Genomic DNA, 12990 nt, shown 5'->3' with positions numbered 1-12990 from the left:
AATGGGGTGCGGGGCCAGGGGAGGATACAGAACGGGGTGCTGGGCCAGGGGAGGATATAGAACGGGGTGCTGGGCCAGGGGAGGATACAGAACGGGGTGCTGGGCCAGGGGAGGATAGAGAACGGGATGCTGGGCCAGGGGAGGATACAGAAGGGGATGCTGGGCCAGGGGAGGATACAGAATGGGGTGCCGGGCCAGGGGAGGATACAGAAGGGGATGCTGGGCCAGGGGAGGATACAGAATGGGGTGCCGGGCCAGGGGAGGATACAGAACGGGGTGCTGGGCCAGGGGAGGATACAGAACGGGGTGCCGGGCCAGGGGAGGATACAGAACGGGGTGCGGGCCAGTGTAGGATACAGAACGGGGTGCTGGGCCAGGGGAGGATACAGAACGGGGTGCGGGCCAGTGTAGGATACAGAACGGGGTGCGGGCCAGGGGAGGATACAGAACGGGGTGTGCATGTTTGGATGTCTTTCTTTTCCAGGAGTTTGTGAAGCTGGAGCCAGCAGACAGCCTGAGATCCGACCTACGTCACCGCGCACTTGTAGCCTGTTCCTACCTGGTGTATCCTACAGAAAGTTGTGATATTGTCGCAGTGATCATAGGCCCTTATTCTGGTTCATCCGCAAAGGCAAAGGGTGTGGTACAGGGGTCCGACAGTCGGGATCCCGACAGTCATTAGCCTGACTTCGGGATCCCGACTGTCCGGACTCAGACAGCATGGTGAGCACAACTAAGCCCCTTGCGGGCTCCAGACGCTCACCACCTATTCTATTCTCCCTCTATGGGGGCCGTCGAGGGAAAATAGCACATGGCCGTCGGGAACCCGGCTGTCGGTGTTTTGACAGTCGGGTAAATGCCTGTCGGGATCCAGACTGTCTGCCCCACCTGCAGTGCACATGGTTTTGTCCATTTGAAAAGGAATTTGCCTTTGCAAGTGAACCAGAATAAGGTCCATAGAGTATTTGAAGGGTCCCCACCACAGGACACCCTACTAGCATCTGTTTAATGTGTCACCAGAGCCATATGGTCTTATTTCCTTAATGTGAGATCAGCAAAGTGGAACCTCCTCTGAGTGACTCCAGTAGGACGGAGCTGATTAATACGGCTCTGTCCAGCGTCTTTCCTCTCCCACCCCTTGGTACTGAGGACGTGGGAACATTGCACAAAGAGGTAGGTCCAGCTGACATCTCTGCCGCTTCCTCTGTCTCCTCTGGCCTGAAGCCTCTGCCGCTTCCTCTGCTCCCGCCTGACATATCTGCCGTTTCCTCTGTATCCACCCATGTCTTTCACCTTCCCCCTATGAGCTCCTTTGTGTAGTGCATGCTCACCTGTATCTGTGGGCTAGAGTTCGGAGAAATCCACTTCATCAAATTTTCCAGTTTCGGGCAGGAATGTGTGTGCACCACCATATATGCTAATATTAGTGTCCTACCCTGTGTCATTAGCAGTATTATCAGGTTCCTGTCCCAGCTCCTGATCCCCAGTCTCTCTCTGTGTGCAGATATTTATACTTTTCCTCTTGTGTCAGGCAGGACTGTGTGTGCACCACCATATACACTGCTAATATTAGTGTCCGGCCCTGTGTCATTAGCAGTCCTATCAGGTTCCTGTCCCAGCTCCTGATCCCCAGTCTCTCTCTGTGTGCGGATATTTCTCCAGGTCCTCTTGTGTCAGGCAGGACTGTGTGTGCACCACCATATACATTGCTAATATTTGTGTCCGGCCCTGAGCCATTAGCAGTATTATCCGGTTCCTGTCCCAGCTCCTGATCCCCAGTCTCTCTCTCTCTGCAGATATATCTCCAGGTCCTCTTGTGTCAGACAGGACTGTGTGTGCACTACCATATACACTGCTAATATTAGTGTCCTGCCCTGTGTCATTAGCACTATTATCAGGTTCCTGTCCCAGCTCCTGATCCCCAGTCTCTCTCTGTGTGCGGATATTTCTCCAGGTCCTCTTGTGTCAGGCAGGACTGTGTGTGCACCACCATATACACTGCAAATATTAGTGTCCTGCCCTGTGTCATTAGCAGTATGATCAGGTTCCTGTCCCCGCTCCTGGTCCCCAGTCTCTCTCTGTGTGCGGATATTTCTCCAGGTCCTCTTGTGTCAGACAGGACTGTGTGTGCACCACCATATACACTAATATTAGTGTCTTGCCCTGTGTCATTAGCACTATTATCAGGTTCCTGTCCCAGCTCCTGATCCCCAGTCTCTCTTTGTGTGCAGATATTTCTCCAGGTCCTCTTGTGTCAGGCAGGACTGTGTGTGCACCACCATATACACTGCTAATATTAGTGTCCTGCCCTGTGTCATTAGCAGTATTATCTGGTTCCTGTCCCAGCTCCTGATCCCCAGTCTCTCTCTCTGTGCAGATATATCTCCAGGTCCTCTTGTGTCAGACAGGACTGTGTGTGCACTACCATATACACTGCTAATATTAGTGTCCTGCCCTGTGTCCTTAGCACTATTATCAGGTTCCTGTCCCAGCTCCTGATCCCCAGTCTCTCTTTGTGTGCAGAATTTTCTCCAGGTCCTCTTGTGTCAGGCAGGACTGTGTGTGCACCACCATATACACTGCTAATATTAGTGTCCTGCCCTGTGTCATTAGCAGTATTATCAGGCTCCTGTCCCGGTTCCTGATCCCAAGTCTCTCTTTGTGTGCAGATATTTCTCCAGGTCCTCTTGTGTCAGGCAGGACTGTGTGTACACCACCATATACACTAATATTAGTGTCCTGCCCTGTGTCATTAGCAGTATTATCAGGTTCCTGTCCCAGCTCCTGATCCCCAGTCTCTCTCTCTGTGCAGATATATCTCCAGGTCCTCTTGTGTCAGACAGGACTGTGTGTGCACTACCATAAACACTGCTAATATTAGTGTCCTGCCCTGTGTCATTAGCACTATTATCAGGTTCCTGTCCCTGCTCCTGGCCCCAGTCTCTCTCTCTGTGCAGATATTTCTCCTGGTTCTCTTGTTTCAGGCAGGACTCTGTGTGCACCACCATATACACTGCAAATATTAGTGTCCTGCCCTGTGTCATTAGCAGTATTATTGGGTTTCTGTCTCGGCTCCTGATCCCCAGGGTGAGATTTAATTGGATGAGAGATTCAGAAAGTGAGAGATTTGGGAAGAAGTCTCCAGTTTTTTTAAAGCGGCAATCATTTACACAGCAAAATCAAAATGGTTTTGCAGTGTAAATTATTGCCGCTTTGAAAAAACTGGAGATTTCTTCCCAAATCTCTTACTTTCTGAATCTCTCATCCTATTAAATCACACCCCCAGTCTCTGTCTGTGTGCGGATATTTCTCCAGGTCCTCTTGTGTCAGGCAGGACTGTGTGTGCACCACCATATACACTGCTAATATTAGTGTCCTGCCCTGTGTCATTAGCACTATTATCAGGTTCCTGTCCCAGCTCCTGATCCCCAGTCTCTCTCTGTGTGCGGATATTTCTCCAGGTCCTCTTGTGTCAGGCAGGACTGTGTGTACACCACCATATACACTGCTAATATTAGTGTCCTACCCTGTGTCATTAGCAGTATTATCAGGTTCCTGGCCCGGCTCCTGATCCCCAGTCTCTCTCTGTGTGCAGATATTTTTCCAGGTCGTCTTGTGTCAGGCAGGACTGTGTGTGCACCACCATATACACTGCTATTATTAGTGTCCTACCCTGTGTCATTAGCAGTATTATCAGGTTCCTGTCCCAGCTCCTGGTCCCCAGTCTCTCTCTGTGTGCAGATATTTCTCCAGGTCCTCTTGTGTCAGGCAGGACTGTGTGTGCACCACCATATACACTGCTAATATTAGTGTCCTGCCTTGTGTCATTAGCAGTATTATTGGGTTCCTGTCCCGGCTCCTGATCCCCAGTCTCTCTCTGTGTGCTGATATTTCTCCAGGTCCTCTTGTGTCAGGCAGGACTGTGTGTGCACCACCATATACACTGCTAATATTAGTGTCCTGCCCTGTGTCATTAGTACTATTATCAGGTTCCTGTCCCAGCTCCTGATCCCCAGTCTCTCTCTGTGTGCGGATATTTCTCCAGGTCCTCTTGTGTCAGGCAGGACTGTGTGTGCACTACCATATACACTGCTAATATTAGTGTCCTACCCTGTGTCATTAGCAGTATTATCAGGTTCCTGTCCCGGCTCCTGATCCCCAGTCTCTCTCTGTGTGCAGATACAGTATTTTTCCAGGTCGTCTTGTGTCAGGCAGGACTGTGTGTGCACCACCATATACACTGCTAATATTAGTGTCCTACCCTGTGTCATTAGCAGTATTATTTGGTTCCTGTCCCAGCTCCTGATCCCCAGTCTCTCTCTGTGTGCAGATATTTCTCCAGGTCCTCTTGTGTCAGACAGGACTGTGTGTGCACCACCATATACACTAATATTAGTGTCCTACCCTGTGTCATTAGAAGTATTATCCGGTTCCTGTCCCAGCTCCTGATCCCCAGTCTCTCTCTGTGTGCAGATATTTCTCCAGGTCCTCTTGTGTCAGGCAGGACTGTGTGTGCACCACCATATACACTGCTAATATTAGTGTCTGGCCCTGTGTCATTAGCACTATTATCAGGTTCCTGTCCCAGCTCCTGATCCCCAGTCTCTCTCTGTGTGCAGATATTTCTCCAGGTCCTCTTGTGTCTGACAGGACTGTGTGTGCACCATCATATGCACTGCTAATATTAGTGTCCTACCCTGTGTCATTAGCCGTATTATCAGGTTCCTGTCCCAGCTCCTGGTCCACAGTCTCTCTCTGTGTGCAGATATTTCTCCAGGTACTCTTGTGTCAGGCAGGACTGTGTGTGCACCACCATATACACTGCTAATATTAGTGTCCTGCCCTGTGTCATTAGCAGTATTATCAGGTTCCTGTCCCAGCTCCTGATCCCCAGTCTCTCTCTCTGTGCTGTTTCTCTGGATGTAGAGGATATTTTGTGTCGCTCAGACATGTACCTTGCAGGATTCCTCACTCTCATATTGCTGGGATCTTTAGTTCTACCCCGTCCTCTTCCATGTCCAGGATTTGGTGTGCTCCATGTCTCTGTTTGCCTGCAGGCGCTGTACCATGACACATTGGAGGCTCTTAAAGACCTGCTGAAGGGTCTCCTTCTCTGGAACCTGACTCCTCGGGGACTTCAGGATGTCTTCCAGGTTGGTAGGAACAATTATTTTGGCTTGGGGTACTGGGGTGAAAGGGGCAGGAGCCTGGCATAGTTTCCTCATTTGGTGTTTTGCAGATACTAAATCCATGGATTAGATCCAGCAGAGAACATGAACGTCAGCGAGCGGTAGACGTCAGTGGAGACCTCCTGCACTTCTACCTGCAAAAGCTCAATGTCAACGTAAGAGAGACCAGACCTACAGGGGCAGTGACATGATGTGAGGATAGGAATGGGGGCAGCAGGAAGCCACAGACTGACAGTTATATAGTGGGAAGAGCAGGGTCCCCAGCAGCACAGAGTATATCAGGAGATGAGTGATGTGTCAGTGAGGACAGGGCAGCATGTGACAGGGGCAGTGACATGATGTGAGGAGAGGAATGGGGGCAGCAGGAAGCCAAAGACTGAGAGTTATATAGTGGGAGGAGCTGGGTCCCCAGCAGCACAGAGTATATCAGGAGATGAGTGATGTGTCAGTGAGGACAGGGCTGCATGTGACAGGGGCAGTGACATGATGTGAGGAGGGGAATGGGGGCAGCAGGAAGCCACAGACTGAGAGTTATATAGTGGGAGGAGCAGGGTTCCCAGCAGCACAGAGTATATCAGGAGATGAGTGATGTATCAGTGAGGACAGGGCTGCATGTGACAGGGGCAGTGACATGATGTGAGGAGGGGAATGGAGGCAGCAGGAAGCCACATACTGACAGTTATATAGTGGGAGGAGCAGGGTCCTCAGCAGCACAGAGTATATCAGGAGATGAGTGATGTGTCAGTGAGGACAGGCTGCATGTGACAGGGGCAGTGACATGATGTGAGGAGGGGAATGGGGGCCGCAGGAAGCCACAGACTGAGAGTTATATAGTGGGAGGTGCAGGGTCCTCAGCAGAACAGAGTATATCAGGAGATGAGTGATGTGTCAGTGAGGACAGGGCTGCATGTGACAGGGGCAGTGACATGATGTGAGGAGGGGAATGGAGGCAGCAGGAAGCCACAGACTGAGAGTTATATAGTGGGAGGTGCAGGGTCCTCAGCAGAACAGAGTATATCAGGAGATGGATGATGTGTCAGTGAGGACAGGGCTGCATGTGACAGGGGCAGTGACATGATGTGAGGAGGGGAATGGGGGCAGCAGGAAGCCACAGACTGAGAGTTATATAGTGGGGGGAGCAGGGTCCCCAGCAGCACAGAGTATATCAGGAGATGAGTGATGTGTCAGTGAGGACAGGGCTGCATGTGACAGGGGCAGTGACATGATGTGAGGAGGGGAATGGAGGCAGCAGGAAGCCACATACTGACAGTTATATAGTGGGAGGAGCAGGGTCCCCAGCAGCACAGAGTATATCAGGAGATGGATGATGTGTCAGTGAGGACAGGGCTGCATGTGACAGGGGCAGTGACATGATGTGAGGAGGGGAATGGAGGCAGCAGGAAGCCACAGACTGACAGTTATATAGTGTGAGGAGCAGGGTCCCCAGCAGCACAGAGTATATCAGGAGATGGATGATGTGTCAGTGAGGACAGGGCTGCATGTGACAGGGGCAGTGACATGATGTGAAGAGGGGAATGGAGGCAGCAGGAAGCCACAGACGGAGAGTTATATAGTGGGAGGAGCAGGGTCCCTAGCAGCACAGAGTATATCAGGAGACGAGGGATGTGTCAGTGAGGACAGGGCTGCATGTGACAGGGGCAGTGACATGATGTGAGGAGGGGAATGGAGGCAGCAGGAAGCCACAGACTGATAGTTATATAGTAGGAGGGGCAGGATCCCAGCAGCACAGAGTATATCAGGAGATGGGTGATGTGTCAGTGAGGACAGGGCTGCATGTGACAGGGGCAGTGACATGATGTGAGGAGGGGAATGGGGGCAGCAGGAAGCCACAGACTGAGAGTTATATAGTGGGAGGTGCAGGGTCCTCAGCAGAACAGAGTATATCAGGAGATGGATGATGTGTCAGTGAGGACAGGGCTGCATGTGACAGGGGCAGTGACATGAAGTGAGGAGGGGAATGGCGGCAGCAGGAAGCCACAGGCTGAGAGTTATATGGGAGGAGCAGGGTCCCCAGCAGCACAGAGTATATCAGGAGATGAGTGATGTGTCAGTGAGGACAGGGCTGCATGTGACAGGGGCAGTGACATGATGTGAGGAGGGGAATGGGGGCAGCAGGAAGCCACAGACGGAGAGTTATATAGTGGGAGGAGCAGGGTCCCTAGCAGCACAGAGTATATCAGGAGACGAGGGATGTGTCAGTGAGGACAGAGCTGTATGTGACAGGGGCAGTGATATGATGTGAGGAGGGGAATGGGGGCAGCAGGAAGCCACAGACTGAGAGCTATATAGTGGGAGGAGCAGGGTCCCCAGCAGCACAGAGTATATCAGGAGATGGATGATGTGTCAGTGAGGACAGGGCTGCATGTGACAGGGGCAGTGACATGATGTGAAGAGGGGAATGGAGGCAGCAGGAAGCCACAGACGGAGAGTTATATAGTGTGAGGAGCAGGGTCCCCAGCAGCACAGAGTATATCAGGAGATGAGGGATGTGTCCGTGAGGACAGGGCTGCATGTGACAGGGGCAGTGACATGATGTGAAGAGGGGAATGGAGGCAGCAGGAAGCCACAGACGGAGAGTTATATAGTGTGAGGAGCAGGGTCCCCAGCAGCACAGAGTATATCAGGAGATGAGGGATGTGTCAGTGAGGACAGGGCTGCATGTGACAGGGGCAGTGACATGATGTGAGGAGGGGAATGGAGGCAGCAAGAAGCCATAGACTGACAGTTATATAGTGGGAGGAGCAGGCTCCCCAGCAGCACAGAGTATATCAGGAGATGAGTGATGTGTCAGTGAGGACAGGGCTGCATGTGACAGGGGCAGTGACATGATGTGAGGAGGGGAATGGGGGCAGCAGGAAGCCACAGACTGAGAGTTATATAGTGGGAGGAGCAGGGTCTCCAGCAGCACAGAGTGTATCAGGAGATGAGGGATGTGTCAGTGAGGACAGGGCTGCATGTGACAGGGGCAGTGACATGATGGGAGGAGGGGAATGGAGGCAGCAGGAAGCCACAGACTGATAGTTATATAGTGGGAGGAGCAGGGTCCCCAGCTGCACAGAGTATATCAGGAGATGAGGGATGTGTCAGTGAGGACAGGGCTGCATGTGACAGGGGCAGTGACATGATGGGAGGAGGGGAATGGAGGCAGCAGGAAGCCACAGACTGAGAGTTATATAGTGGGAGGAGCTTGGTCCCCAGCAGCACAGAGTAGATCAGGAGGAGTTATGTGTCAGTGAGGACAGGGCTGCATGTGACAGGGGCAGTGACATGTGAGGAGTGGAATGGGGGCAGCAGGAAGGCACAGACTGAGAGCTATATAGTGGGAGGAGCAGGGTCCCCAGCAGCACATAGTATATCAGGAGATGGATGATGTGTCAGTGAGGACAGGGCTGCATGTGACAGGGGCAGTGACATGATGGGAGGAGGGGAATGGAGGCAGCAGGAAGCCACAGACTGATAGTTATATAGTGGGAGGAGCAGGGTCCCCAGCAGCACAGAGTATATCAGGAGATGAGGGATGTGTCAGTGAGGACAGGGCTGCATGTGACAGGGGCAGTGACATGATGTGAGGAGGGGAATGGAGGCAGCAGGAAGCCACAGACTGAGAGTTATATAGTGGGAGGAGCTTGGTCCCCAGCAGCACAGAGTATATCAGGAGGAGTTATGTGTCAGTGAGGACAGGGCTACATGTGACAGGGGCAGTGACATGTGAGGAGGGGAATGGGGGCAGCAGGAAGCCACAGACTGAGAGCTATATAGTGGGAGGAGCAGGGTCCCCAGCAGCACAGAGTATATCAGGAGATGGATGATGTGTCAGTGAGGACAGGGCTGCATGTGACAGGGGCAGTGACATGATGTGAGGAGGGGGATGGAGGCAGCAGGAAGCCACAGACTGAGAGTTATATAGTGGGAGGAGCAGGGTCCTCAGCAGCACAGAGTATATCAGGAGATGAGTGATGTGTCAGTGAGGACAGGGCTGCATGTGACAGGGGCAGTGACATGATGGGTAATGAAGCATGACATTGAAGTGTGGGGTCCCCCTGTCAGTGTTAGCACCCTGTCTTTCTGATCCCCCCCATGAGTGTGTGTGAGACTGCTGCCACTGATATACTAGCTCTACCCTGTGACTGTCGGACCCCCTTTATATTGGGCAATGGCTGAGGGTCTCTGGTACTTGTGTCTCATGTGTGTCTCTGTCTGGCCACAGTGCGTGGTATCGTTCTACAACCTGGGGCTGCTGATTGGCCGTTTGTCCACCCGCTGTTCAGACTCTGTCCCCTCCATCCGTCAAAGCACCGTAGACTGTATCTACTACCTGCTGTATATTCAGCTGAGATATGAAGGTCAGTGATGGCATTCGGCGTGTGTAATCTACATTACACAGTATACACACACAGTATATACACACAATATACACACACAGTATACAAACACAGTATACACACAGTACACACACACACACACACACACACACGTAGTATACACACAGTACACATACATAGTACACGAACACAGTATATACACACAATATACACACACAGTACACACACACAGTATACACACAGTACACACACAGTATACACACACACACAGTACACATACATAGTACACACACATACAGTATACACACACCACATATCATATTACTGACACTGTAACGCAGCATTCCGTATACATATACAGCCGCGGTCACACACAGTATACACACACACCACATACCATATTACTGACACTGTAACAGAGCATTCTATATACATATACAGCCGCGGTCACACATAGGCATATATTCAATGCCGTGGGCGAGCGGTGACTGCGAGCAGGACTTTTTGCTCGCAGTCACCGCTCACCCTGTCAGTATTCAACTGACCCCCCGCATTCGCAAATTCCCCCTCGCTCCGTTTTTTGAGCGAGGGGGAATTTGCGAATGTGCCTCCAAAAGCTGCGAGAATCGAGGCTAATTACAGCGAGTTTGCTGCACTAGCCGCGGCTCTCGCAGTTTAGGGGAATCCTCGCCGTTCTGTGACTGCGAGGATTCCCCCGGAACGTTGCATAGTGCGAGCGGCCGGCGCGGGGGTTAAACTGCGAGGATCACCGGTTTTCTGTGATCCTCGCAGTTTAACCCCCTCGCCGGCCGCTCGCACCGGCATTGAATACCTGCCATAGTATACACACACACCACATATCATATTACTGACACTGTAACACATCATTCCGTATACAGATACAGCCGCGGTCACACAGTATACACACACCACATATCATATTACTGACACTGTAACACATCATTCCGTATACAGATACAGCCGCGGTCACACAGTATACACACACCACATATCATATTACTGACACTGTAACACATCATTCCGTATACAGATACAGCCGCGGTCACACACAGTATACACACACACCACATATCATATTACTGACACTGTAACACATCATTTCGTATACAGATACAGCCGCGGTCACACACAGTATACACACACACCACATATCATATTACTGACACTGTAACACAGCATTCCGTATACAGATACAGCCGTGGTCACACACAGTATACACACACCACATATCATATTACTGACACTGTAACACAGCATTCCTTATACAGATACAGCCGCGGTCACACACAGTATACACACACCACATATCATATTACTGACACTATAACACATCATTCCGTATACAGATACAGCCGCGGTCACACACAGTATACACACACCACATATCATATTACTGACACTGTAACACATCATTCCGTATACAGATACAGCCGCGGTCACACACAGTATACACACACCACATATCATATTACTGACACTGTAACACATCATTCTGTATACAGATACAGCCGCTGTCACACACAGTATACACACACCACATATCATATTACTGACACTGTAACACATTATTCCGTATACAGATACAGCCGCGGTCACACACAGTATAGACACACACCACATATCATATTACTGACACTGTAACACAGCATTCCGCATACAGATACAGCTGCAGTCACACACAGTATACACACATCACATATCATATTACTGACACTGTAACACAGCATTCCGTATACAGATACAGCCGCGGTCACACACAGTATACACACACCACATATCATATTACTGACACTGTAACACAGCATTCCGTATACAGATACAGCCGCTGTCACACACAGTATACACACACACCACATACCATATTACTGACACTGTAACACAGCATTCCGTATACAGATACAGCCGCGGTCACACACAGTATACACACATCACCACATATCATATTACTGACACTGTAACACATCATTCCGTATACAGATACAGCCGCGGTCACACACAGTATAAACACACCACATATCATATTACTGACACTGTAACACATCATTCCGTATACAGATACAGCCGCGGTCACACACAGTATAAACACACCACATATCATATTACTGACACTGTAACACAGCATTCCGTATACAGATACAGCCGCGGTCACACACAGTATACACATACCACATATCATATTACTGACACTGTAACACAGCATTCCGTATACAGATACAGCCGCTGTCACACACACAGTATACACACACACCACATATCATATTACTGACACTGCAATGTAACATTCCGTATACAGATACAGCCGCAGTCACACAGTATACACACATCACATATCATATTACTGACACTGTAACACATCATTCCGTATACAGATACAGCCGCTGTCACACACAGTATACACACATCACATATCATATTACTGACACTGTAACACAGAATTCCGTATACAGATACAGCCGCGGTCACACACAGTATACACATCACATATCATATTACAGACACTGTAACACAGCATTCCGTATACAGATACAGCCGCGGTCACACAGTGTACACACACCACATATCATATTACTGACACTGTAACACAGCATTCCGTATACAGATACAGCCGCGGTCACACACAGTATACACATCACATATCATATTACAGACACTGTAACACATCATTCCGTATACAGATACAGCCGCGGTCACACACAGTATAAACACACCACATATCATATTACTGACACTGTAACACATCATTCCGTATACAGATACAGCCACGGTCACACACAGTGTACACACACCACATATCATATTACTGACACTGTAATGCAGCATTCCGTATACAGATACAGCCGCGGTCACACACAGTATAAACACACCACATATCATATTACTGACACTGTAACGCAGCATTCCATATACAGATACAGCCGCGGTCACACACAGTATAAACACACCACATATCATATTACTGACACTGTAACACATCATTCCGTATACAGATACAGCCGCGGTCACACACAGTATAAACACACCACATATCATATTACTGACACTGTAACACATCATTCCGTTTACAGATACAGCCGCGGTCACACACAGTATACACACACCACATATCATATTTCAGACACTGTAACACATCATTCCGTATACAGATACAGCCGCGGTCACACACAGTATACACACACACACACCACATATCATATTACCGACACTGTAACACAGCATTCCGTATACAGATACAGCCGCGGTCACACACAGTATAAACACACCACATATCATATTACTGACACTGTAACACATCATTCCGTTTACAGATACAGCCGCGGTCACACACAGTATACACACACCACATATCATATTTCAGACACTGTAACACATCATTCCGTATACAGATACAGCCGCGGTCACACACAGTATACACACACACCACATATCATATTACCGAC

At 49.9% G+C, this 12990-nt stretch overlaps 1 protein-coding gene across 7 annotated transcripts in view; it reads left to right on the top strand.

Annotated features, from left to right (window-relative positions):
• MROH1 (maestro heat like repeat family member 1) overlaps positions 1-12990 on the top strand; it is a 405085-nt gene that overhangs the window by 203353 nt on the left and 188742 nt on the right. For all 7 annotated transcript variants that reach the window (XR_014444044.1, XR_014444045.1, XM_083145076.1 and 4 more), the window contains 5 exons: positions 485-564; positions 1056-1173; positions 5058-5153; positions 5240-5344; positions 9418-9553. Coding sequence is in view for 5 of the 7 variants with exons in the window: in XM_083145076.1 (XP_083001202.1) it covers positions 485-564; positions 1056-1173; positions 5058-5153; positions 5240-5344; positions 9418-9553 (535 nt within the window). In the remaining 2 variants the exon portion in view is untranslated. The remainder of the gene's footprint in view (positions 1-484; positions 565-1055; positions 1174-5057; positions 5154-5239; positions 5345-9417; positions 9554-12990) is intronic.

Source organism: Crinia signifera, chromosome 5, assembly GCF_055691185.1.
Source record: "Crinia signifera chromosome 5, ASM5569118v1, whole genome shotgun sequence".
NCBI classification, from domain to species: domain Eukaryota; kingdom Metazoa; phylum Chordata; class Amphibia; order Anura; family Myobatrachidae; genus Crinia; species Crinia signifera.
The sequence above is the reverse complement of the archived record's forward strand: the minus strand, read 5'-3'. Positions and strand labels throughout refer to the sequence as shown.